General features: G+C 44.6%; 3 protein-coding genes across 13 annotated transcripts in view; 2 read left to right on the top strand and 1 right to left on the bottom strand.

The window, feature by feature from the left end:
- The window catches only part of CALD1 (caldesmon 1), a 181,645-nt gene extending 177,530 nt beyond the window's left edge, over nucleotides 1-4,115 (top strand). For all 11 annotated transcript variants that reach the window (XM_083700179.1, XM_083700174.1, XM_083700181.1 and 8 more), the window contains one exon: nucleotides 1,617-4,115. In XM_083700179.1, the coding sequence (XP_083556305.1) occupies nucleotides 1,617-1,630 (14 nt within the window). In that variant the 3' untranslated portion in view covers nucleotides 1,631-4,115. The remainder of the gene's footprint in view (nucleotides 1-1,616) is intronic.
- LOC310826186 (tigger transposable element-derived protein 1-like) overlaps nucleotides 1-21,962 on the top strand; it is a 1,677,490-nt gene that overhangs the window by 1,594,699 nt on the left and 60,829 nt on the right. The gene's annotated exons all lie outside the window — the stretch shown is intronic.
- Nucleotides 4,317-21,731, bottom strand: LOC310826174 (aldo-keto reductase family 1 member B7-like). Its single transcript, XM_083700883.1, has 10 exons — nucleotides 21,532-21,731; nucleotides 15,315-15,482; nucleotides 14,091-14,207; nucleotides 12,928-13,005; nucleotides 11,081-11,203; nucleotides 10,085-10,182; nucleotides 8,477-8,558; nucleotides 7,248-7,331; nucleotides 5,740-5,822; nucleotides 4,317-5,084 (listed from the first exon to the last, which is right to left on the bottom strand). The coding sequence occupies exons 1-10, from the start codon at nucleotides 21,595-21,597 to the stop codon at nucleotides 5,042-5,044; spliced, it is 942 nt and encodes a 313-aa protein (XP_083557009.1). The 5' UTR covers nucleotides 21,598-21,731; the 3' UTR covers nucleotides 4,317-5,041.

Here is a 21,962-nt window from a genome sequence, read left to right as displayed (position 1 = left end):
TAGTGGAGGGAGATGTTTGGTTACAAGAGTCTAGACTAACAGAGTAGTATTATGTAGTAGTGATGTATGGAAGTGAGAGCTGGACCATCAAGAAGGCTGATTGCCAAAGAATTGATGCTTTTGAATTATGGTGGTGGTGGAGACTCTTGAGAGTCCCATGGACTGCAAGAAGATCAAACCTATCCATTCTGAAGGAAATCAGCCCTGAGTGCTCACTGGGAGGACAGATCCTGCAGCTGAGGCTCCAATACACTTCATGAGAAGAGAAGACTCCCTGGAAAAGACCCTGATGTTGGGAAAATTGAGGGCACAAGGAGAAGGGGACGACAGAGGACGAGATAGTTGGACAGTGTTCTCAAAGCTACCAGCATGAGTTTGACCAAACTGTGGAAGGCAGTGGAAGACAGGAGTGCCTGGCGTGCTCTGGTCCATGGGGTCACGAGGAGTCGGACACGACTAAACAACAACAAAATTATGTTTGCTATCTAGTTTCATGTGCTTTGGAGTTGAGGTCCTCAACCAAATTTTATTTTTAAAAAACTGGGGTGGTGCTTTTCTCTTTCCTTTTTTAGGAGGGCTTGGTTGAGTAGGGAAGTTGCTGCTAAGAGGGGGGTGCAGGGTTGGTACCTATGGTTTCGGTGTGATGGATCCTCTTCTTTCTCCTTCAAGTCTTTTTTCGGATTATTGGCTTAAAACAAGAGCTGGGGAACCTGTGGCACTCCAGATTTTGATGAGACTCTCAACTTGCACTGTAAGCAGGGCCAGTGGTCAGGGATGATGGGCACTTAAAGTTCCTCATTCCTTAAGTGTTCATGCTTTACCCTTTTGATAATCACTTAGCAGGTAAACAATACAGTGGATATTATTTGAGTTATATAGCGGCAGATGGGAGTGCAGAAGTGATTGCAAACCAATTCTAGACCTTAGAGTGAGCAAAGGGGTATTGCTAATAACTGCCTGGAATACCTGGGCTCTTTGCAATTTGCCGATTCAGCATCAGAACGCTGAATCAGCACTAGGGAGAAATGTGATTCAAGTTGTATTTAGAGGCCACTAATCAACCTAAAGTTTTTCACATAAAAACCATGTCAACCAAAACACAGCCACACTTCAGAGTTCTCAGAATTTTGCAGGGCAGTTTGCCAGCCAAGTAATAATGTGCACAAAAATGCATTATATCAGGAAAAAATATAAATATTAGAGAAAATATGCTTTGCAAAAGAAAGTGTGTATTAAGAGTCATTTGCACTAAAGTGCTGCTGAATTTTCATGGGGAGTTTTTTTTTAAAAAGCCCCAATGTGGAGAACTGAACTTAAAAACTGAGAAACTACAAGAAACCAAAGCTTTACAGATTCACCCATGCCGTAATCAGCAGTCTTTGTCATAATTTAGGATTTCTTAATTATGCAAATACAGTGGTACCTCGGGTTAAGTACTTAATTTGTTCCGGAGGTCCGTTCTTAACCTGAAACTGTTCTTAACCTGAAGCACCACTTTAGCTAATGGGGCCTCCTGCTGCCGCCACGCCGCCAGAGCACGATTTCTGTTCTCATCCTGAAGCAAAGTTCTTAACCTGAAGCACTATTTCTGGGTTAGCGGAGTTTGTAACCTGAAGCCTATGTAACCTGAAGCGTATGTAACCTGAGGTACCACTGTAGGTCAGAGGAATGGCATTTTATTGTGAATCTATGCTACCCCCTAACTTCTCTTTCTTTCAGCAGGTTTGAGACAATTTGAAAAGGAACCCTAAGAAACTCACCAATGATCCTGGACCAACTCGGTTTTTAATAACGGAAGTGCTAAATTTGTCCCTTTCCTTTTATATATATTTATGTTTGTTTACCAGAAGGCCTTCGGGAGGGGAGGGGGGGAGGGGATTGGGGGGTCCGCTGTGTTTTTTGGTGCGTTATCCCATTTTTTAAAAAATACAAAAGACACCATGTATATTAGCACTGTATTTAATAATCAGCCTTAAAGCATTCATCCTAATAGTAGTGCCTTCGAACAAGAGCTTTATTCTTAAAAGGAAATCCACGCTGTGAAACGAGAGACACTTCTACTGAGTAGCTCTAACCAATTGTGTGTCTGTGTTTGTGCCGTAAGAGAGGGGCGCCCTCTAATGTCTACACCTCCCAAATGCAGTCCTAGTTCAACGGAATGATGCTTAGGAATAAGATTGGATCAGTCTGGACCACTGAGGGGGTGAAGAAATTAAAAGCATTCGATGGCTTTTAAAGGCAGAGGTGTAAACGACCTATTTGCCGCTGGCTCCTTACTGAACACAGATGGGTTTGGCGTTAATTCCCTGTTGCATTCACCCCCCCCCCCGGAAGCCCACGATTTGTGCATCTTCCCTGGGATGTAATCACATATGGCATGGGTACGATGCTCTCTTGCAACAGTGCCTGGTCCATTAACAGTATTTTTAAAAATATTGTTTTGCAGCAGGGCCAGGAAAAATGTGGCATGAGGTCAACCACACGGCAGGAGGTGAGAGGAGGCGAGTGTTTCCCCCACTCTGCGGAAATGAATGCCACTGGGGAGGCCACAGGGAATGGGCCACTGTGGACCCCCCACACACAAATACTACCCACTTCCACAGCTGGATTGAGCCCTCTTATTTTTTTTTCTTTCTGCACTTTAGATTGAGGCATGGAAGAAATACCTTTTACTGACTATATATATATATATATATATATCCTGTACTTTGCCCATGTCAAATCGGCACCCAGTTGAAACCTGCTCTGTACTTTAAGGTATCGTTCCTTTTCCCGTCTAGTTTTAAGTTAATAACCTAAATTTGGATGATTGCAGTTGACAGCGGTACTGATAGCTTTTCTCTCTCTCCTTTGTTGTTGTTGTCATTTTGGTTACTTGCAACTTTAGAATATATACATAAAGCTTTACAAAAATTAGCTGTAAGGCACTACTAATGGTAGAAGGCTTTTAATACCCGCTAGAGTACTATATTTAGTTATAAACGTACATAACTAGCCAATATCACAACTTTTTTGTTTTTACAAAAATAAAATAAAAAATACACACTTTTTATATTAAGATTTCAAAATTGCCATTAAGCACGTGGCAAGAGAAATATTAGATTGTTTTTTAAAGAAAGTATCAGATGCCTTTTAATGGGTAATTAAAAGTATAGTTTTAAAGAGGGAGGGGGGGTTGGAAAGGGTATTAAGCGTCAAGCATAATGTCACTTGTATAAAACAATGTAGCTAATTTATATAAAACTACCGTAATTAACACACACGAGACACGCGTACACATTGTTGGCAACACACTATTTCTAACTTACCGCACGCTAGATTTGCCCCTTTATCAGGTCTCTATGCATCTCAGTCTCTCTTAAAATAGGCATAGTCTAGCCACTTGTAGATGCAGCTATATGCCTCCAACACCTCTGTCCTTCCTCCCCCTGGCCCTTGGCAAGAGGTGTAGTGCCACAGAAGGGCCTAAGCACACCTCAGGCTGAACACTGCAGTTATTTGTACTGCAGGGTCAAAGGCCAGCTGGGTTGGGGGGATGAAGGGGGCTCCATTGAACCCTGTGCGGACGTTCTCTCCTAAAGAACTGCAGCTGCATTTTGGGAGCGGGAGTGTTGATGAAGGGGATGCTCTCGCGCCCCCAACGCTTCCTCCCAAAATTCCTTACTTACAGCCGTATTATTTGACTTGTATATATTAGCAGCCTCAAGCGTGACCAAGTTAGGTTTGAATTTACGTATCGCACGAGGTTCTGCTTTTACACCATGAATTAGACGGGTGGAGTAAAAATAGGCAACAGTTTATGGTTGTTCAGGTTTTCTGGCCCACTTCTCAGATGCAAGTTATAGTCTGGGAACAGTTCTTGCCTTGTTACTGCTTTTTGTTTTTGGTGCCTCCATCTGCCCTATTTTTATTTTAAAAGTTTCTTGTTTACATATTGAATTTCACTTGGGCTTTCAGAATGAAATCATGCAGTGAATGGCTTTTGGATCCGTCTGTTACTGTTTGGTGGTGGTTTGTTGTTTTTAATACACTTTTTGGACTCTTTACATTCAAGTATCTGCAATAAAACCAGTATGTTGAACCTGCAATTCACAATAAATGCAGTATGTCTACCAGGTGGTTGGGTATTCTCTTCCCCCGCCAAATAATTTAAGGTACTGATAGGATCAGGCTGAGTGTGTGTGTGATTAGCCCCCTTCTGTGAAACCTGTTGAAAAGGATCAGAGGCAAGAGGTGCTCCCAGTTCACTGGTTGAGGATAGACAGGATGCAATGGGAAGATCTTAAACAGGTGGCATGAATCAGGTTACCCAAGTGTTGTTGTGGGAATCATTTTTATTATTTCCAAAAGGTACACACCACTCAGTAACAAAACAGGTAAGGTGTTTGGATTTCATTGGCCCAGAATGCACAACTGGGTGGTGCCCTTAAATGTAAAGCAAGCATTAGGACCCAAAAGTTCTTCTCTGGCTCAGATTTTAATCTGAACTGGAGAAGAAAACTCCTTTCTCCCCTGATGTTCACAAACTGGTTCAAATAAATCAGGTGGGGGAGCCTATGGCTCTCTGGATGCTGTTTGGACTACAACTCCCATAGCCCCTGAGCGCTGGCCGTGCTGTGTGGGGCTCATGGGAGTCCCAACAACATCTGGAAGGCCACAGGTTCCCCATCCCCAGAATAAACCAAGCTTTTCTCTCAAGCCCACTTGCAGGTGGGTTCACCCAATGCGAGTGATGTTACAAAAGCATCACAGCCAACAAGAACTCTCTAGCAGGGTCCTTGATCAACACTCAGTACTTGGCCAACTTCAGTAGACGGGGCGAGAGGGAGAGAGAGATGAGGAAGGTAGCCTTTTACAACATCATCCACTTGTGTTGCTTCTGTGGAGTCCTCTGCTTGTTCATTCCACTTGGCCTGAATATTCTCCTCTTCTTTCGGATGAAAGACCCAAAGTGGTTGGCTAAGAATAGGTACCTGCACTAGAGCTTCACGACGCAGGAGTCCCAAAGGCAACAATTCTACATCCGGAGCAGCTTCGGTTCTTAGTAATCGGCTTTGAAGGGGTAATCTTTGTGATTGACAGAACTGCAAGAACAGGACATGGAAAAAGCTTCATGAGTTTGAATTCATGAAAGGTAAAACCATGGGGTGGGAGAGGATTATTATCAACAGTTTGCTACTCGCCCTTCACCCTAAGGTCCCTGGGCGGGTTGCAGCAATTCAAATACAACGCTAAGAGTGGTTTAACGCAACTTTGCATGCTACCTAGTCCAAACCCATCTCAAAGCAGAAAATGCAGAGTTACGGCATCCCACAATTTGTCCACAAGAATGTCTCCATTAAAGGAAACCCCGCTGTCCCTTTGATAGACAGTACCATTGTCCAACAGCCCCTTGCCCTTAAGTTAATTCTACAGTTTGACCCAAATCTACCCCACTGTGATGTCAACCCATTAGCTCAAGGCCCCTCCTTCTGTATGTGACAGCTCTCAATGTCTATAGTCAAGCATTTTTCAGGCAAAATTCCACAGCATACGCTTAGCAGGATGTCAAGGCAGCAGGGAAAGGGTTACTTTTTAATTATATTTGAGGAGGCGCTTTGTGTTTTTAAGAAAAGTTGGAAAGAATTTGGAACAGAAACTACTGGCGGCTGTGGGGGCACTACAGAAATAAAAATGATTTATAACCCCTCCTAAACCTCCCACTAAAAAAAAGATAGAGAATGGAAGTTTCAAGCTTACTGAGCCATCACACAATCTCTCCAGTTTTTGTTCAAGCTGAGGAGAGTCGCCATCTCTTCTTTAGTCAATTCAAAGTCAAAGACCTATAATTTGAAAAAGGATGAAAAAAGTGAGGTACATTCCCCCGGCCCATGGGCTAAATAATGAAATGTCAAGGTAACCTGGTGTGTGTGTGAGAGTGTGTGTGTGTGTGTGTGTGTGTGTGTGAGAGAGAGAGAGAGCCAAGTTTTCAAACTGAGAGCATCAACATCCCTACTGAGGAAGGTGTTAAGTGTGCATGGTTTGTGAGTAAGAGTAGTTGCTCCTGTGTGCATGGAAACTTCCAGAATGCCACAGTTACTGTCATTTTATCACAGCCTTCTGCCAAGGAACCCAGGGTGCCATCCTCTGTAAGGATGTTCATGGCTGAGCCAGGAGTTAAGTCCAGGTCTCCCTGGTCAGAAGTTCAACTCTAACCACTGTACCACTCTGGCACACACCATTGCCTCAGATGCAGTAAATTGTTAATTAAGTACAGTGGTACCTCGGGTTAAGTACTTAATTCGTTCCGGAGGTCTGTTCTTAACCTGAAGCACCTGGGGCCTCCTGCTGCTGCTGCGCCGCCAGAGCACGATTTCTGTTCTCATCCTGAAGCAAAGTTCTTAACCCAAGGTACTATTTCTGGGTTAGCAGAGTATGTAACCTGAAGCGTATATAACCTGAGGTACCACTGTAATTAATTAGACTTCTTGCCCTACCACAAGGGCCCAGGGTAGATTACAGAAATTTGGGAATACAATATTAAGGTGCACCTATGTGTGAAAAGCATTCTATAACTTAGGGACGGCCACAAATAATCATTTCTCTCAAGCTGGCCCTCAGATCCTTCGTGGACGGTAGAACTACCCAAATAGGTTCCCTCTGCCGATCTTAACATCCAAGAGAGTCGCTGGGGAAGGAGGTGGTCTTTCAGATTTTGAGGGCCTGAATTGTTTAGAGCACTAAATCCCAAAGTGAGCACACTGGATTAGTGCAGTTGTTTGAAAAGTGAGTCTAAATGGAACCCCAAGCAGCAATCTGGCCACTGCATTTTGGACCACTTGAAGTTTCCAAGTCCTCTCCAAAGGCAGTCCCACATAGAGTGCATTGCAAATGCAAGCTAAAAAGTAATGGCTGGGATGTTCAGAGGGGGCCATGCACTCCATGCTCTTTGATTATGGGAACACAGATTATACTCTCAGATTATGGGTTTGGTGTCGGGAGCTGGCAGCCAGCAGGGTGGCTGGACAAACCTATTAGCCATTCAGCTCCTCAGCATCCTTTTCATACTACATCAGACCATTGTACCATCCACTGCGACTAGCAACAGAACTCCAGGATACCAAGACTTGAACCTGGGTCCTTCTAAATGCACAGCATATGCTCTCCACACCACTGGACTACAATCCTTCCCAAACTGCTATTTGATTCAGGTGAGTGGTAGATCCACATGGCTGCATTAAGAATGGGGCAGGGAGATTCCCCTTTACCTTAAAATTCTCTTCCAGGCGGTGTGGTTTTTCTGACTTGGGAATGACAGCCACGTTCCTCTGGATGTGAAACCTGATCAGAACCTGCAGGGGCAAATCAAGACCTGTTTCCAACAAGGGTGGACCAATGTTTTGAGCATTTCAGATTTCCAATGAACTCAGCAACAGCTGTGGCAATAATAATAATAATAATAATAATCTGTCTCCCTATCTCCCCCACCCCTTTAATCGTCTTGCCATGGGGATTGGCTGAAAGGCTTAATTCACGGCAGAGTCAAAACTACGCATCTCATTCTCATGTTTGTTTGCATGAACAGCAAACAGCCTCCTCAGAAGGAGAAAGTACTGTATTTTTCGCTCTATAAAATGCACCCGACCATAAGATGCACCTAGTTTTAGAGGAGGAGAACAAGAAAAAAAATATTCTCTCCCTCTCTGTGCAGCGCCTCTCCAGCAAAGCGAAGTCAGGACAGCAAGTGGGATCGCTGCGCAGCGAAAGCAGCAATCCCTCTTGCTGTTCTGGCTTCTGGGATAGTCATGCCAAGCCTCTTCAGGGCAGAGGAAGCGATCCTCCCGTTGCCCTGAAGAGGCTTTGCGTAGTTATCCCTGAAGCCAGGAGAGCTTCCGATCCCTCTCGGTTTCTTGGCTTCAGCGATAGCTGTGCAGCCTGCATTCACTCCATAAGACGCACACACATTTCTCCTTACTTTTTAGGAGGGGAAAAGTGCGTCTTATAAAGCGAAAAATACAGTAAGCAGTCCTTCCAAGCCCAGATGGGAATCAACCACTGTGAAAAGCAGCATTCTGCAATGATCCTAATGCAATACTCCTCTTGGTTCAATTATGCCACCACCAGCGCAGGCCCCAATCAGCCCCTTCTGGTGGTCTGATTTGCAAATGCAAATACAGGCATGGCTACATGCCTGGCATGAGCTGAATCTGCACCCCTCACCCCACAATTACTACACAGATGCACCATACTACAGTGGCACCTCAGTTTTTGAGCATCTCGTTCGGCTTTCGAATACTGAATACCCAGAAATGCATGCTTCGGTTTTTGAACGTTGCAGAAGTTGAATGGTCTTCTGGAACGGATTACGTTTGAAAACCGAGGTTCCACTACATTTTCAGCAGAGAAGCTCCCACACTGACTGAGGCTTCCCTCAGCTTTTCCACAGAGCTATCTGCTGACTGCCTCGTTATTCACTCTTTGTCTTCAGCATATTTACCTGCGCAACGCTCTTCTTGTGCCTTGTAGCAATCTCTTTAATCGTTGGGTCCTCCAACAGGATAGGGTCCCCAGGCTTGAGACTACAAAATAAAGCCAATACACCCATTAACTGTGTGATTCCATGCCTGTGTATTCAGAATGAAAGACCCACTGCGTTCAATGCGGCTTCTAGCTAAGTGTTGGATTGAAACTTTAAAGAGTTATCCTCTTATTTCTTTGGCACATGTGACATTGAGCAGAAAACATAGATTTCCTACATAGAACTGCAGCGGTAGCTGTCTTGCAGGAGGCAAAACTCCTTCCAAGTAACACAATTCTCATTTTTATTCTCATAGAATTTTGGGTGTTGGAAGGGAGCTTGGAAGTAGTCTCATCCAACCCCTTGCTCGGTTCAAGGTCTGCTGTGCAGTTTGCAGCTACAACACCCCTAACAGGTGGCTTAAGTTAGCCTCTGCTTAAAACACCCCCCAACAAAGGGGAGCTCATCACCTCCACTGAACAGCTCTGACCGTTAGGAAGTTTAGTCAAATGCTTACAAACAAGTCACTGTCTTCTACTTATTTAGAGGGTTGTCACCTAAGAAGATGGAGCAGACTGGTTTTCTGTTGCTCCAGGCCAAGGACTAGAACCAATGGCACTTCCTCAATCTTAGAAAAAACTTCGAAGTGAGAAGAGCTCTGGAACATCCTTTAAGGACATAAGAACATTCTGCATCAGGTCAAAAGGTCTATCCGGTCCAGGATCCTGTTCTCACACCATCTGATTAGATGCCTATGGGAAGTCTGCAAGCACAACAGTGCTTTGCATTCAGTAGTTTGTATTTAGAGGCATACTGCTTCTGACAACACAGGTAGAGCAAAGCCATCGTAACTACTAGCTGTCAGGAGCTCGTCCTACACTCGACTAGGACCCTGGCAGAGACACATGCCCGACTGGCACATTCCCTCCCTCCCTCCTGGTCGATCGATCGGGAGCTTGAAAAGCTTTCTTCTGCCCGAACATCACAGCGACTGATGCCAACAGACATCGGCACACTTAGGGATCCGCAGAGTGTTCGCAGCTTGCATGACAGACCTCAGCAACTCAGCATTTTGGCTAATCTACTTTATTTACATATAAACACACACGGAGCACTGCAACATGGCTCCCTCTCTCTCTAGCATCAGACAGCAAAGAGAAAAAGAACAAAGGACAATAGTCCCACTTCACGGAACACAATAACACAAACATCCTGTCTCCGTCATTTCCCACCGTGGGGTCAAAAGATATTATATACTGTCATGTGAAAGACAACATTCCCATGACTGCAATCACGGAGCAGGAATTCTAACGGCAGCTGCCAACCTTGGAAGGTGAGAGATTTTCCTTTGCTGGAGGCATTTAAGCAGAGTCTAGGCTTAGGGATTCTGTATTTGCAATAATACTGTGTCATGTAATATGAAAGCCAGGTAATACATAAATAAATACAACAGTAGATAAGCTCCACAGACCCATCAATGACTCCATGGGCATATACACTTGATCACACAACATAAACACAGAAAGCAAACAATCTGGACAACGAATGTTATCATCCTGCCAAAAGTTTAATTCAAAGCAGTCTTACGTATGGGCACCAAAAGGTCGGTAAGCAGTCACAGAGATCCCTTTGGACTGGCAGTAGTGGATCAGCTTCTCCTGGGTAAGGTAGGGGTGGCACTCAATCTGCAAGCCCAAGAAAACTCTGGATTACTCAACTAGCAGGGACTGACACACACCTTTGAACAAATGTCCTATTTTAGGGGAGACAAAACATTTGCAAACTCACCTCCCACACTACAGACACAAATGCACACACACATACACGTTATCTAAGAAGGTGATAAACAGTCAATCCCTCTTCACAGGGAACTCTGAGTGGGGAATAGAGGTCTCCTAACAACATGCAGAGGGACGCAGGTGGCGCTGTGGGTTAAAGCCTCAACGCCTAGGACTTGCCGATCGAAAGGTCGGCGGTTCGAATCCCTGCGGCGGGGTGCGCTCCCGCTGCTCGGTCCCAGCGCCTGCCAACCTAGCAGTTCGAAAGCACCTCCAGGTGCAAGTAGATAAATAGGGAATGCTTACCAGCGGGAAGGTAAACGGCGTTTCCGTGTGCGGTTCTGGCTCGCCAGAGCAGCGATGTCACGCTGGCCACGTGACCCGGAAGTGTCTCCGGACAGCGCTGGCCCCTGGCCTCTTAAAGTGAGATGGGCGCACAACCCCAGAGTCTGTCAAGACTGGCCCGTTCGGGCAGGGGTACCTTTACCTTTAACAACATGCAGTGCCTTCAAGGAAGCACAGCTCCTAGAATGCTTTGGGGGAAGCCTTGACTGCAGAAAGTGGTAGAGCGCTTTAAAATGCATGGTGTGGCTGCGGCCTAGTTGAGGAAGGCAGCACAGCTAAGGATTTTCAAACAGAAGCCAGTGACCAGCTTCAAGTCCACATCCATGAAAGCAGGGAAACTCAGCTATGCTGGGGGAGCTTGCAAGGTAAGGTGCAGTTCCTGACGAGACCGTGCCCAGTACTGAGGAGCTTCAACGAAGCAACATTTCCAGAAGCTGGCAGAGATGCTAGCCTTACTCACCTGGTGGTTGACAGGTTTGTGCTTCAGGCCAGGTTTCTGCAAGAGCTTCTCGATCTGATCGTGGTTGAAATTGGAGATCCCAATGGCTTTCACCAGCCCACAATCCACCAGTTCCTCCATTGCCTAAGGGGAGAGCGGGAAGGCAGATGAAGTTCAGGGCATCACCTTGGTCCTATGTGCTGGAACAAACTTTCACACCTGAGCTGTAACCACAGATGGCAAGAGCACAGCATCCCTGGCCAAGTGAACCATTTAGACAGGTGGAATATCATCAGCATCTCAAAAGCCATGATTAAGCTATGATGACATGCAGCTGGAGATGCGATAAGGAAAATGCTTCTTTGAAACTCATGTTTATGCAATGTCAGACACTTAGAAATTTCTGGAAATACTACTATGGGGAAAATTTAAAATTGTCAGATAATTGCATCATTTCTTTCTTTCTTTTTACCCCAGTTTTTAATATTTTAATTTTTATTGGAATTTTATTTACAACATAACATAAACCTCCCACCCCCCTAAAACAGAAATCCACCCTCATTAAACGTGAAAATAACATGCAATGAGCATAACATACAACAATACAAACAACCAAATAAAAGACTTCCTTTATCCTGTACCTGGCCTCCTTGTGTACTTCTTATAAGCTGTTTCCTTTATGAATAATTATGAATCAGTTTCTATGTTTTGGCAGAAGGGCGCAGAGAGACCACGTACATTGACCCCGTATAGTTGGTATATAGTTTGAAATGATGCAATTAATAATTATACAAATAATAATAACTGCATCATTTCAAACTATATACCAACTATACAGGGTCAATGTATGTGGTCTCTCTGCTCCCTTCTGCCAAAACACAGGTACTGATTCATTGGAAAGAAAATACCATGGCCCCCTCTGATCAATGGACATGACAACTCTTGCAACACACAAACAGATTGCTTTTAGATGCAGACTATGTCTGAATAAATATAACAATATTTGGGATCCATTTATAAAAACTATGACGTGTCAATGATAATTTTACATTTGTTGAAATAACTGTACTACTTATACACCCATATATTGTATCACAATTTCAATGTTTCGTTGTGATTTGTTTTTGCTTTTTTCACTTTATTTTCTCTGTGAAAATTTTCAAAAATACATACATACATCTATGTTTAACCCAAAAGGGTTCAGGTTGCAGAAGATAGGGCTGAAACCAAGCCCAGTTAACCTTCTAACCTCCCAGGTAAGCACTTCTCAATGATGCTCAACTCTGGCTGGAAATCCCTATACTTGACTCAAACTGGGAATGCCTGCGCTTGACTGAAATATGATTTAATGAATGCACTGGTATTTCTCACCATTAGAGCACTCGGGAGGTGAGGAGACCTGCTGTTCAGTTGGGGAGAGACTGTTGCTCTTTGGCAGAGTACTTGCTCTGCCTTCAAAAGGTTCAATCCCTGCCATGTGCAGGTAGATCCCTGGATAGTCGCTGCCAGTCAGTGTAGAGCAGGGATAGCCAACCTGGGACACTCCAAATTCTAGGACTCCAACCCTCATCAAGTCAGCTTGGCCAAAGGGCGTGGATGATAGGAGTTGTAGTCCAGCAACATCTAGAAGGCATTGTGATTGCTGCCTTAGTGCTGATGGGACAAGTAAGGCATCTTCCTGTGTTTGCGCTTATGTTCATCATCTCAGATCGAAAAGAGGATTTCAGGGAATAGAGCTGCAAATGAGAAGACCTTTGTCCAAGATCTCAGTGGGCTGCTTCAAGTTCCTTAACATCCCCGATTTTCCTGCTCAGCCACTAGATGGAATTCATTGAAACACCTTCAAAATGAGCTCAAGTCAAACTTACCTCCCAAGTGCCCAGATAATCCGTGTTGCTGGGGATGACCATACCATTCTCGTCACGCGGAACTAAATCCTCTCCGGCCTGGCGGAGAGAAAAGGGCAATTGTTAGGTTTCTGTCTGTTGGCCACCTCCCAAGGTCCCACCCTGCCTCTTGGGAGGGATGAGAATCTTCCTGCAGAAGAGATATTAAGCAATGATTCTAAAAATTTGTCTAAAATGTATAAATTGCTGCTTGAATGGCATTTGAAAGACGAGGAGGTTAAGTCGGTTATGATTCACTGGGCCAAAGATTTTGGGCATAATATACAGCTGAGTGATTGGGTAAAATAATGGAAAGAAGGTTTAAAATTTACTGCATGCAATGCCCTAAAAGAAAATGTGATGAAAATGATGTATAGATGGTATATTACACCTGTTAAGTTAGCGAAAATGTATAAAGTTAGTAACAAATGTTGGAAATGTAAAGAAAAAGAGGGAACATTTTATCACATGTGGTGGGAATGTAAAAAGGTGAAATGCTTCTGGGAGTTGATTTATAATGAGTTGGAATAAATGTTGAAATATACATTTATAAAGAAACCAGAAGCATTCTTACTGGGCATTGTTGGGAGTGATATAAATAGAAAGAATTGTAAGCTTTTTTATATGCAATAACAGCAGCAAGAATATTATTGGCCCAAAAATGGAAGCAAGAAGAATTACTGACGATTGAAGAATGGAGGATGAAGTTAATGGACTATGCAGAATTAGATAAACTAACAGGAAGGATTCGAAACCGGCGGGACCAGAAGTTCACCGAAGACTGGAGTAAATTTACGGATTATTTGAAAAGTATTTGTGAAGATCAGACGACGTTTGAAGGTTTGCAAGAAGTTTTGTGAGGAGTATTATTGGAAGTATTGCAAAAATGGGGAAGGGGGGGTGATATGTTAAGAGATGTAAAGGCAATATAAAGTTAAGAAATGCATAAGAAGTGGTTAAGACGGAGGATCATCAGAGGTGCTGATGGAAGTCCAAAAAGATTGTATGAGTGATAAATTGTGTGGTACATTTTACAATTTGTATGACAAAATCAATAAAAATTTATATATATAAAAAAAGAGAATCTTTCTGCAACATCCAAGGTCCAGTGAACAGAAAGGGATGACGAGGGGCTTTGCTGTTACCTTGAATCCCATGGGAAAGTGCATGAGATAGAGGTCCAAGTAGTCCAGCTTCAGCGCAGAGACCGAATCCTGGCATGATTTCTTCACCAAGTGCTTCTCATGGAAAGTGCACCACAACTGTGCAGGGGAAGAAGAAATCCATCAGCCCATTGACCCGTCTCCTCTGCCCAGTTGGCAGAAAACATCATTTTCAACCCTGATGATGAGTCCTTTACCCAAGGAACCGTTGCAGACCCCAGGCCAGGGAAAGCCTCTAGATGTTGTTGGAATACAGCTCCTATAAGCGTCAGCCAGAATGTCTAGTGGCATGATGGGAATTGTAGTCCAATTCTCTTCGCTAAAGAAGTATAGCAAGCCCTCTCTGTTACACTTTTGACATTAGTCGAACTTCTCCTCTCTCCCAACACTTCCCAAATTGGTCTATTTCTTCACTTTTCAATTCTCATTGGTGTTTGTTTGCATGCAAATACTGTTTTATGCTCCGTATTATTATTTCTGCACACTGCTTAGGTATTCTCTGAATGCAGAGCGGTTTGGACATTATGAAATATATAAAATCTTGGGAGAAAGCTAGTTTAGGACACGTATACAGTGGTACCTCTGGTTACATACACTTCAGGTTACATACTCCGCTAACCTAGAAATAGTGCCTCAGGTTAAGAACTTTGCTTCAGGATAAGAACAGAAATCGGGCTGCGGAGGCGCAGCAGAAGCAGGAGGCCCCATTAGCTAAAGTGGTGCTGCAGGTTAAGAACAGTTTCAGGTTAAGAACAGACCTCCAGAACAAATTAAGTACTTAACCCGAGGTACTACTGTATCTGACATGCTAGTTTTCCTTGCGTCTGTTTCTTCACAATGGCCTTTCCCTTACTCTCACCATGAAGAAACATTCAGACATGCACCTCACAGCACTCTCTCTCTCTCTCTCTCTCTCTCTCTCTCTCTCTCTCTCTCTCTCACACACACACACACACACACCTGTAGCCAAGGGAATAACAGTATAGGAAAATAATATTCTGTTAATTGTATTCAGGACCAATCTATACATTGTTGGCCATGCTTTTGTTTTTGTTTTTAAGCACTCAAACCAGCCATGTTTATTTTGAAGGGGGGAAAGGAGCCAGGGCCCAATCCAGGATGTGCTCCCAAGATGGTTTCTCACCGAAAATCAACAACCTCAGGCTGGGGCTCAGAGAAATCTTCTTGCTGCAATAACAACCTTACCTTGCTAACGATGAAAAGTTCTTCCCGTTTCACAGCCCCTTCCTTGATTTTCTGCTGGAGGGCACTCCCAATCTCATCCTCATTCTTGTAGTAGTGGGCGCAGTCGAAGTGGCGGTATCCGAGGTCAATGGCACATTTAACGGCTTCGCCTACTTTTCCAACAGGTGCCTGAAATACAAAATTTGTATTTTCTTTTTTCAAGCACCAAAACAAGCACTGCCGCCTTTGAAATGTACCAAATTGCCTTTTTCTTTCTAAAACAAACAAACATTCCCAATTTGAATACAGTAAATGTCAGATATATTACCAACTGGATTTATTAAACGTTTTCAAACATTACCACAAAAACAAAAACCAAATATTACCATATACTACCCTGCCCCCCATTCTGAAAATATATATTTCCACAATAAATGAGCAATGTGATTAACAATTTGGAAAACAAATGTCAGGGAAGAATGAAAAGGATGGCCAAGTTGCTAGCTTCAAAAAGCTTGCACAAAACTAGTTCCAAATAGGCAAAACAATTTGACACCGGAATGCTGGAATTGTTTGCTGGGGCCCTTTGGATTTCAGTTATGCTAACCTGGGTGCAGAGTTGATATGATAAAATGTTAATCTGGGTCAAATATTCCAAACTTCCACCCATACATCTGGTGCTTTGCAGAGTGGCACAAGGAAAAGGGCAGATTCCCTGTTCCAAAGACTTGCAAATTAAATCAGCATTTCCCAGCTTGATGCCCTCCAAATGTTTTGGACTACAATTCCCATCACTCATTCTGAGGGCTCTTGGTCAGGGAAGGCTGATCCACCACAGTTCTGCTGCTAACTCTGAGTCAGCAAAACCATGTTGGCTAAACTTCCCCTAGACCAGTGCTTCTCATACAGCAGTGATGGGACCCATCGGATTTAGAACGCAGGGAATTAAATCAGGCAGAAAGATTTCATCTGTAGAACCGGCTCCTCATTTCAGAAGTTATGCCTAAGAACAGCAATGGTGGGAGAAGTTGCCTGACCACCCCACAACCCCATTTCCCCCCATGCCTGCCTCCACCAGGGCCAGGGCCTTCTCAGTGATGGCTCCAACCTGGTGGAATGCCCCTCCCATGAGACCAGGGCCCTGCAGGATTTAACTTCCTTCCGCAGGGTCCGTAAGACAGAGCTATTCTGCCTAGCTTTCAATCTGAACTTAGCCTGATCTTTTATTCCCCTTCCTTCCCTCCCCCTCCCCTTTTTATGAAAATTGCCCGCTCTGGGATCCCACAGCTAATTCTCCCCTGGTCTCCTCAATGGCCCAAATAGGACTAATTTAGCCAGCTAGCCCCGGTGATCATCTAATGTTTATTGGATGGATTTCCCCCCTAAATTGATTTTTGAATTCTGAATTTATTGTTATTCACGCTTTATACTGTATTTTATGCTGTTTTTTGTTGCATCAATTAAGTGTTTTAAATTTGTTGTTAGCCACCCTGAGCCCGGTTTTCTGACCCAGGAAGGGCGGGGTATAAATAAAAAAATATTATTTATTATTGGTGCAAGTGATGCCTGAATAGGGTTTGTGGCTTTGCGGGGCAATCAGATCTTTCTGCCTCATTTCACAATCTGCAAAAAAAGAAGAAAAAAAGAATTAAGATGCCGATTCCCTTAATAAAAGATGAAAAATGGGGAGAGGATGTTGCGCCGGGGGTCTTGGGAGGCCGAGGAAGTTCAGGCTGCCTTATGACAGCAGGAGGCAGAAACGTGTCTTTATATTTCTAAAATTGTTTCCATTACTTTTATGAGGCTGAACAAAAGAGAATGAGAAAGGCAACATTTTCCTCTTGGCTGTGCTTCTACAACAAGGCCCTTGGGAAAGAAACTTGTGATGCTTACCGTGAAACAACTCTTAGGCTTCCAAAAACCGGATGATACGAACTACGAATTCTCTACGAACTATAAATTGAGAGGTGTTTGCAGGCGATGCGGCCTTGACAGGGCACTCCAAGGACGCTCTTATCAACTGTTTTGTCTGAGTTTCACCATAATCAGTTCCCTTGACGCTGAACTGGACAAGCATATTGGCAATGCAGCTACTTCAATGGCTCACCTCTCCAAAAGGATATGGGAAAACGTGATGCTAACTCCCAGTACCAATGTTATGGGTAGGCAAACTAAGGCCCGGGGGCCAGATCCAGCCCAATCGCCTTCTAAATCCGGCCCGCGGACGGTCTGGGAATCAGCGTGTTTTTACATGAGTAGAATGTGTCCTTTTATTTAAAATGCATCTCTGGGTTATTTGTGGGGCATAGGAAGTCATTCGTATTTTTTTCAAAATATAGTCCGGCCCCCCACTGAGGGACAGTGGACTGGCCCCCTGCTGAAGAGGTTTGCTGATCCCTGACTAAGATGGTCTTGCGTGTTGTGCACACTGCTTTAAGGAAGTGAGTTGTGGTCAATTGACAACTAATAATAATAATAATTTATTCATACCCCACCCATCTGGTTGGGTTTCCTCAGCCACTCTGGGCGGCTTCTAACAGAATATTAAAATACAATAACCTATTAAACATTAAACGCTTCCCTAAACAGGGCTGCCTTCAGATGTCTTCTAAAAGTCTGGTAGTTGTTTTTCTCTTTGACATCTGGTGGGAGGGCATTCCACAGGGTGGGTGCCACTACTGAGAAGGCCCTCTGCCTAGTTCCCTGTAACTTGGCTTCTTGCAGTGGGGGAACCTCCAGAAGGCCCTCAGCACTGGACCTCAGCATCTGGGCAGAACAATGGGGGATGGAGATGCTCCTTCAGGTATACTGGACCGAGGCCGACAGGAGCGACTGACAGGAGCGACACCTCAACACCTTCCACATGCGCTGCGTCAGGAAGGTTTGGGGCCTCACATGGCAGCACAGAGTCTTAAACCAAGATGTGCTGTCCCAAGCCCACATTCCCACTGTGTTTGCACTCCTGTCTCAACGAAGTCTACTCTGGCTTAGTCATGTCCACAGAATGGGAGATGGCAGGATCCCCAAGGACGTGCTGCATGGGGAGCTGGCTTCTGCCACCAGGCCCGCTGGCAGACCAACTCTGTGTAACAAATATGTCTGCAGTTGTGACATGAAGGCTGGCAACATCAACCCTGCTGACGACCTCAGACTGCCTGGAGACAGACGGTCAAGGTTGTGTATCCACAATAGTGATCAGAGGAGGAATGATGGCTGGGAGGAGCACAGACGCCCTGGTGCATCTGCAGAAGCACAACTGGAAGCAGGCGCTGCAACAGTTTGACGTCACCCCCAAAGGCAAACTCCTCCACGGTCTCCCAAGACAGACGGAGGCCAAGAACAACAACAGTATAAGGCAGTTTCCTTATACCAAGCCAGACCCATTGGTCCACCTAGCTCAGTATTGTCCACACTGGCTGGCAGCAGCTCTCCAGGGCTTCAGGCAGGGAAAATCTCCCAGTCCTACCTGGAGCTGCCAGGGTTTGTAACCAAAATCTTTGGTCCATTGTACCATTTAACTTCCTCGTCTTTCATATCTGTCTGGAACTTTGAATCTTTTTCTACATAACCCCTTTCTTTAATGTCTTTTTTAAACATTTCATTAACCTGAAAGTAATGCAACCAATCATAAACATGTTCTCTAACTTGTTCATATGGCTTTAGTTTCCATTTTCCTCCTCCTTTGGTTATCAATTCACCATATGTAATCCAATTACCTCTCATATTTATTTTTTTTACACTCATAACCTCTAGTGGAGACAACCAGTGTGGAACTCTAGGTTCTAATAGGTTTTCTTACCTATCCCATATTTCTATTAGTGGACTCCAAAATATGTGGTTCCCAAAACCTTTATGAATTTTGTTCTTTTCACACCCTAGATACGCGTGCCATCCAAATCTGTTATCAAATCCTTCTAAATCTAGTAACTCCTTATTCTCTAGTTTTATCCATTCTTTCAACCAGCAAAGGCATGCTGCTTCGTAGTATAGTTTCAAGTCTGGCAGGGCGAAGCCTCCTCTTTCCTTTGCGTCCATTAATAACTTAAATTTAATTCTTGGCTTCTTGCCCTGCCAGATATACCTTGAAAGCACTCTTTGCCACTCTTTAAAAATTACTACCCCCTTTATAATGGGGATAGTCTGAAACAAGAATAACATCTTTGGAAATACACTCATTTTTACCATAGAGATTCTACCCAAAAAAGATAACTTCATTCTTCCCCACATCTCTAAATCTTTCCTTATTCCATTCTTTGTTGCATTATTTCTACCATACTTTGATCCATATTTTTGACAATTATTTTAGTTTTCTTCTTGTTTAGTCTGAACCCTGCCTGTTCAAAGGTATTTCTCATCATTTCCCAAAGCAGTCTATTCTACTGTTGAACGCCTCTTATTACCCTTAGGAACACTGCTCCTCATGTTCAACCAAAATCTGCTTCTTTGCCATTTCTACCCATGAATTCCTCTGCAGCAACAATGAGCAAAGTCCGCTGTGTGTGTGTGCATGAGAGACAGATAATTTGCCAGCGCTCCCCCCCCCCCCCCCCGTAAAGTCATTAGTACAATGGATGGGTGCCAACTGTAAACCCAGTGTTAGCCAAGCTTGGCAGCTTCAAAACATTTAGCTTTTTTAAAAAAATATCATTATAAACAATTATATCCTGCTTTTCACTGTCTAGGTTGCAAAGCAACTTACAATGCCAGAAATTATACAATGTAAAGGAATTTGAAACATAAATTGAACCTCAATATTCAAAACCCTCAGACATTTTAAACGTTTTAAAATTTCAATCAAACGCTATTTACCACAAATACTAAGCATATTTAGGATTTGTCTATTGAATGCAAATATAATAAGCGAGCTACACTGGATCACGATCTAGAACACCGGGGGGGGGGGGAATTCTCATGCCAAGTGCAATGTCCGCAGATGAAAATTGTTTTGAATTGGAAAATGGGTGGAGGAACATTTTCCAGTTTAAAATTTACCAGGAATTCCACATTGCTGATGAATGTTCGAGAAGAGTAAAGCCAGGAGTGAACTGCAAATTCTGCCACTAAACTGGAAACTGAGAGGCCGTCCTAATGGGCTTACTGTTCATTCGGGGTCATTGCAACTACAAAAGATGCTTTTGTATCTCACTTGATGACTATGAACTCGGAAGACTGGAAACTGCATGGGAACTGACTCCTCTGAAAAGCTTTTGGGCAAGTTGAGGAGAAAGGAAACTGCTCTCTCCGATAAGAATTCTGCATTGGCCATTTACACACGCAAGTCACCAGGTCCTGCAAAACACTTCAGAGGTGATGTCTGGCAGCAAAACGTCTGAACTGACAACCGAGAGCCACTTGGAACTGAGGGGCTATGAGGCAACAAGAGGAAACGAGTTCTATGTGTGAGGATGCTAGCAACGGCCCCATCCACAAATGCAAATCACTGGGAGCGGCAGGCAGGCATATGTGAACGTGCATGCACAAAGTACTATTTTCTTCTCTCCCCCTCTCCTATACTAGGTCTCGTGTCCATCCAATGTAATTGGCTGCCAGCTGATTCAAGATAATAATAATAAAAACTAAAAAAACTTTCGATATCACGGCGCAGAATAAAACTCCCTGGACGCGCAAGTCATAAGATAACGGCGACAATCACTGCCTTGGATTGCTTAAAAATGGAACCAAGGCAACTTTGGGGAGAACACGCCTCTCAACTGCTAATAAGCAAAACCGGACCTGCAGCTGCTTTGATAAGCGCCGCGGAGTTCTCACGTGCAGGCACTCCGAGAAAACGATCTGCACGTGAGAACGAGGCTTGTGCGTTCCTTTCGGGCTGAAGCAGCACAATTCAAAGGAAACATTCGTCATAGACACGCACCCGGTTTTGGATGAACCTTATATTACCCGAATCGAGCTGAATATAGGCAATAAAAAGCAGAGAAGAGAAAGAGTTGCATAGAAGTCGCTCCAAAGCGCTGCAAGGCCGACCTCCTTTCCCGGCTGCGCGGAGCAAACGTGCAGAAAGGCACGGCGGCTAAGCGCTCCGCCGAGCAAGCGGGTCTCCCTCTCTCTCCAGCTGCGCAACGAAAAGAAATAAATGGGGGAAAGGCTTAAAAGCAGCCAGGCGCGCAACTGCCGCCTGCAGCCAGGGCAGCTTTGAAGGCGCCGCGCTGCAAAGGGCAAACTGCAAAGGCAGCAGCTGCAGCCGGGTGGTCCCTGCGCCCGCTTTGCCCCCCAGTACCTGCCAAGTGCCCAGCCCGAAGAGGGGCATCCTCGCCTTGGTGCTCAGCTCCACGAACGCAGCCATGGCTCTCGCCCTCGGAGCCTCTTCCTTCCCCCGGGAACAAGCCGCAGCTGTGCGGGTCTCTCTTCCCCCGTGACCAACCTGGCTCCGCCCCGGCTCGGCAGGAGAGCGCGGAAGCGCGGCGCGTATCTGAGCGGAGGGCGGGCCGGACCGGAGACGCACTGCTTAAGCGCGTGGCGCTGGCGCGGGCCGGACAGGATCCATGCAAACGCCTAATTTGTTCTGTATACTATGACCGCCCCCCCCCCCCGCTCCGAAAAAAAGTTTCCATTGCAATGGAAGAAGCGGGTTTAGGAGAAAGGGAAGCTGTCTGGAGGAAAGTGCGAGCATGCAGACTTTTAAAATAGACTTGGCCTTTCTCTGGTAGC

This window comes from Podarcis gaigeae (genome assembly GCF_964106915.1).
Source record: "Podarcis gaigeae genome assembly, chromosome: 10".
Lineage (NCBI taxonomy): Eukaryota > Metazoa > Chordata > Lepidosauria > Squamata > Lacertidae > Podarcis > Podarcis gaigeae.
Note: the sequence above shows the minus strand (reverse complement) of the source record. Positions and strands in the feature narration are given on the sequence as shown.

Excerpts from the sequence above, each read along its gene's own strand:
- LOC310826174 (XM_083700883.1), bottom strand. The coding sequence starts at position 21,597 with ATGGCTGCGTTCGTGGAGCTGAGCACCAAGGCGAGGATGCCCCTCTTC. Across the intron at positions 15,483-21,531 it reads TCGGGCTGGGCACTTGGCAG|GCACCTGTTGGAAAAGTAGG; the intron begins GTACTGGGGGGC and ends TTTGTATTTCAG. Across the intron at positions 7,332-8,476 it reads ACAAGAAGAGCGTTGCGCAG|GTTCTGATCAGGTTTCACAT; the intron begins GTAAATATGCTG and ends TTGCCCCTGCAG.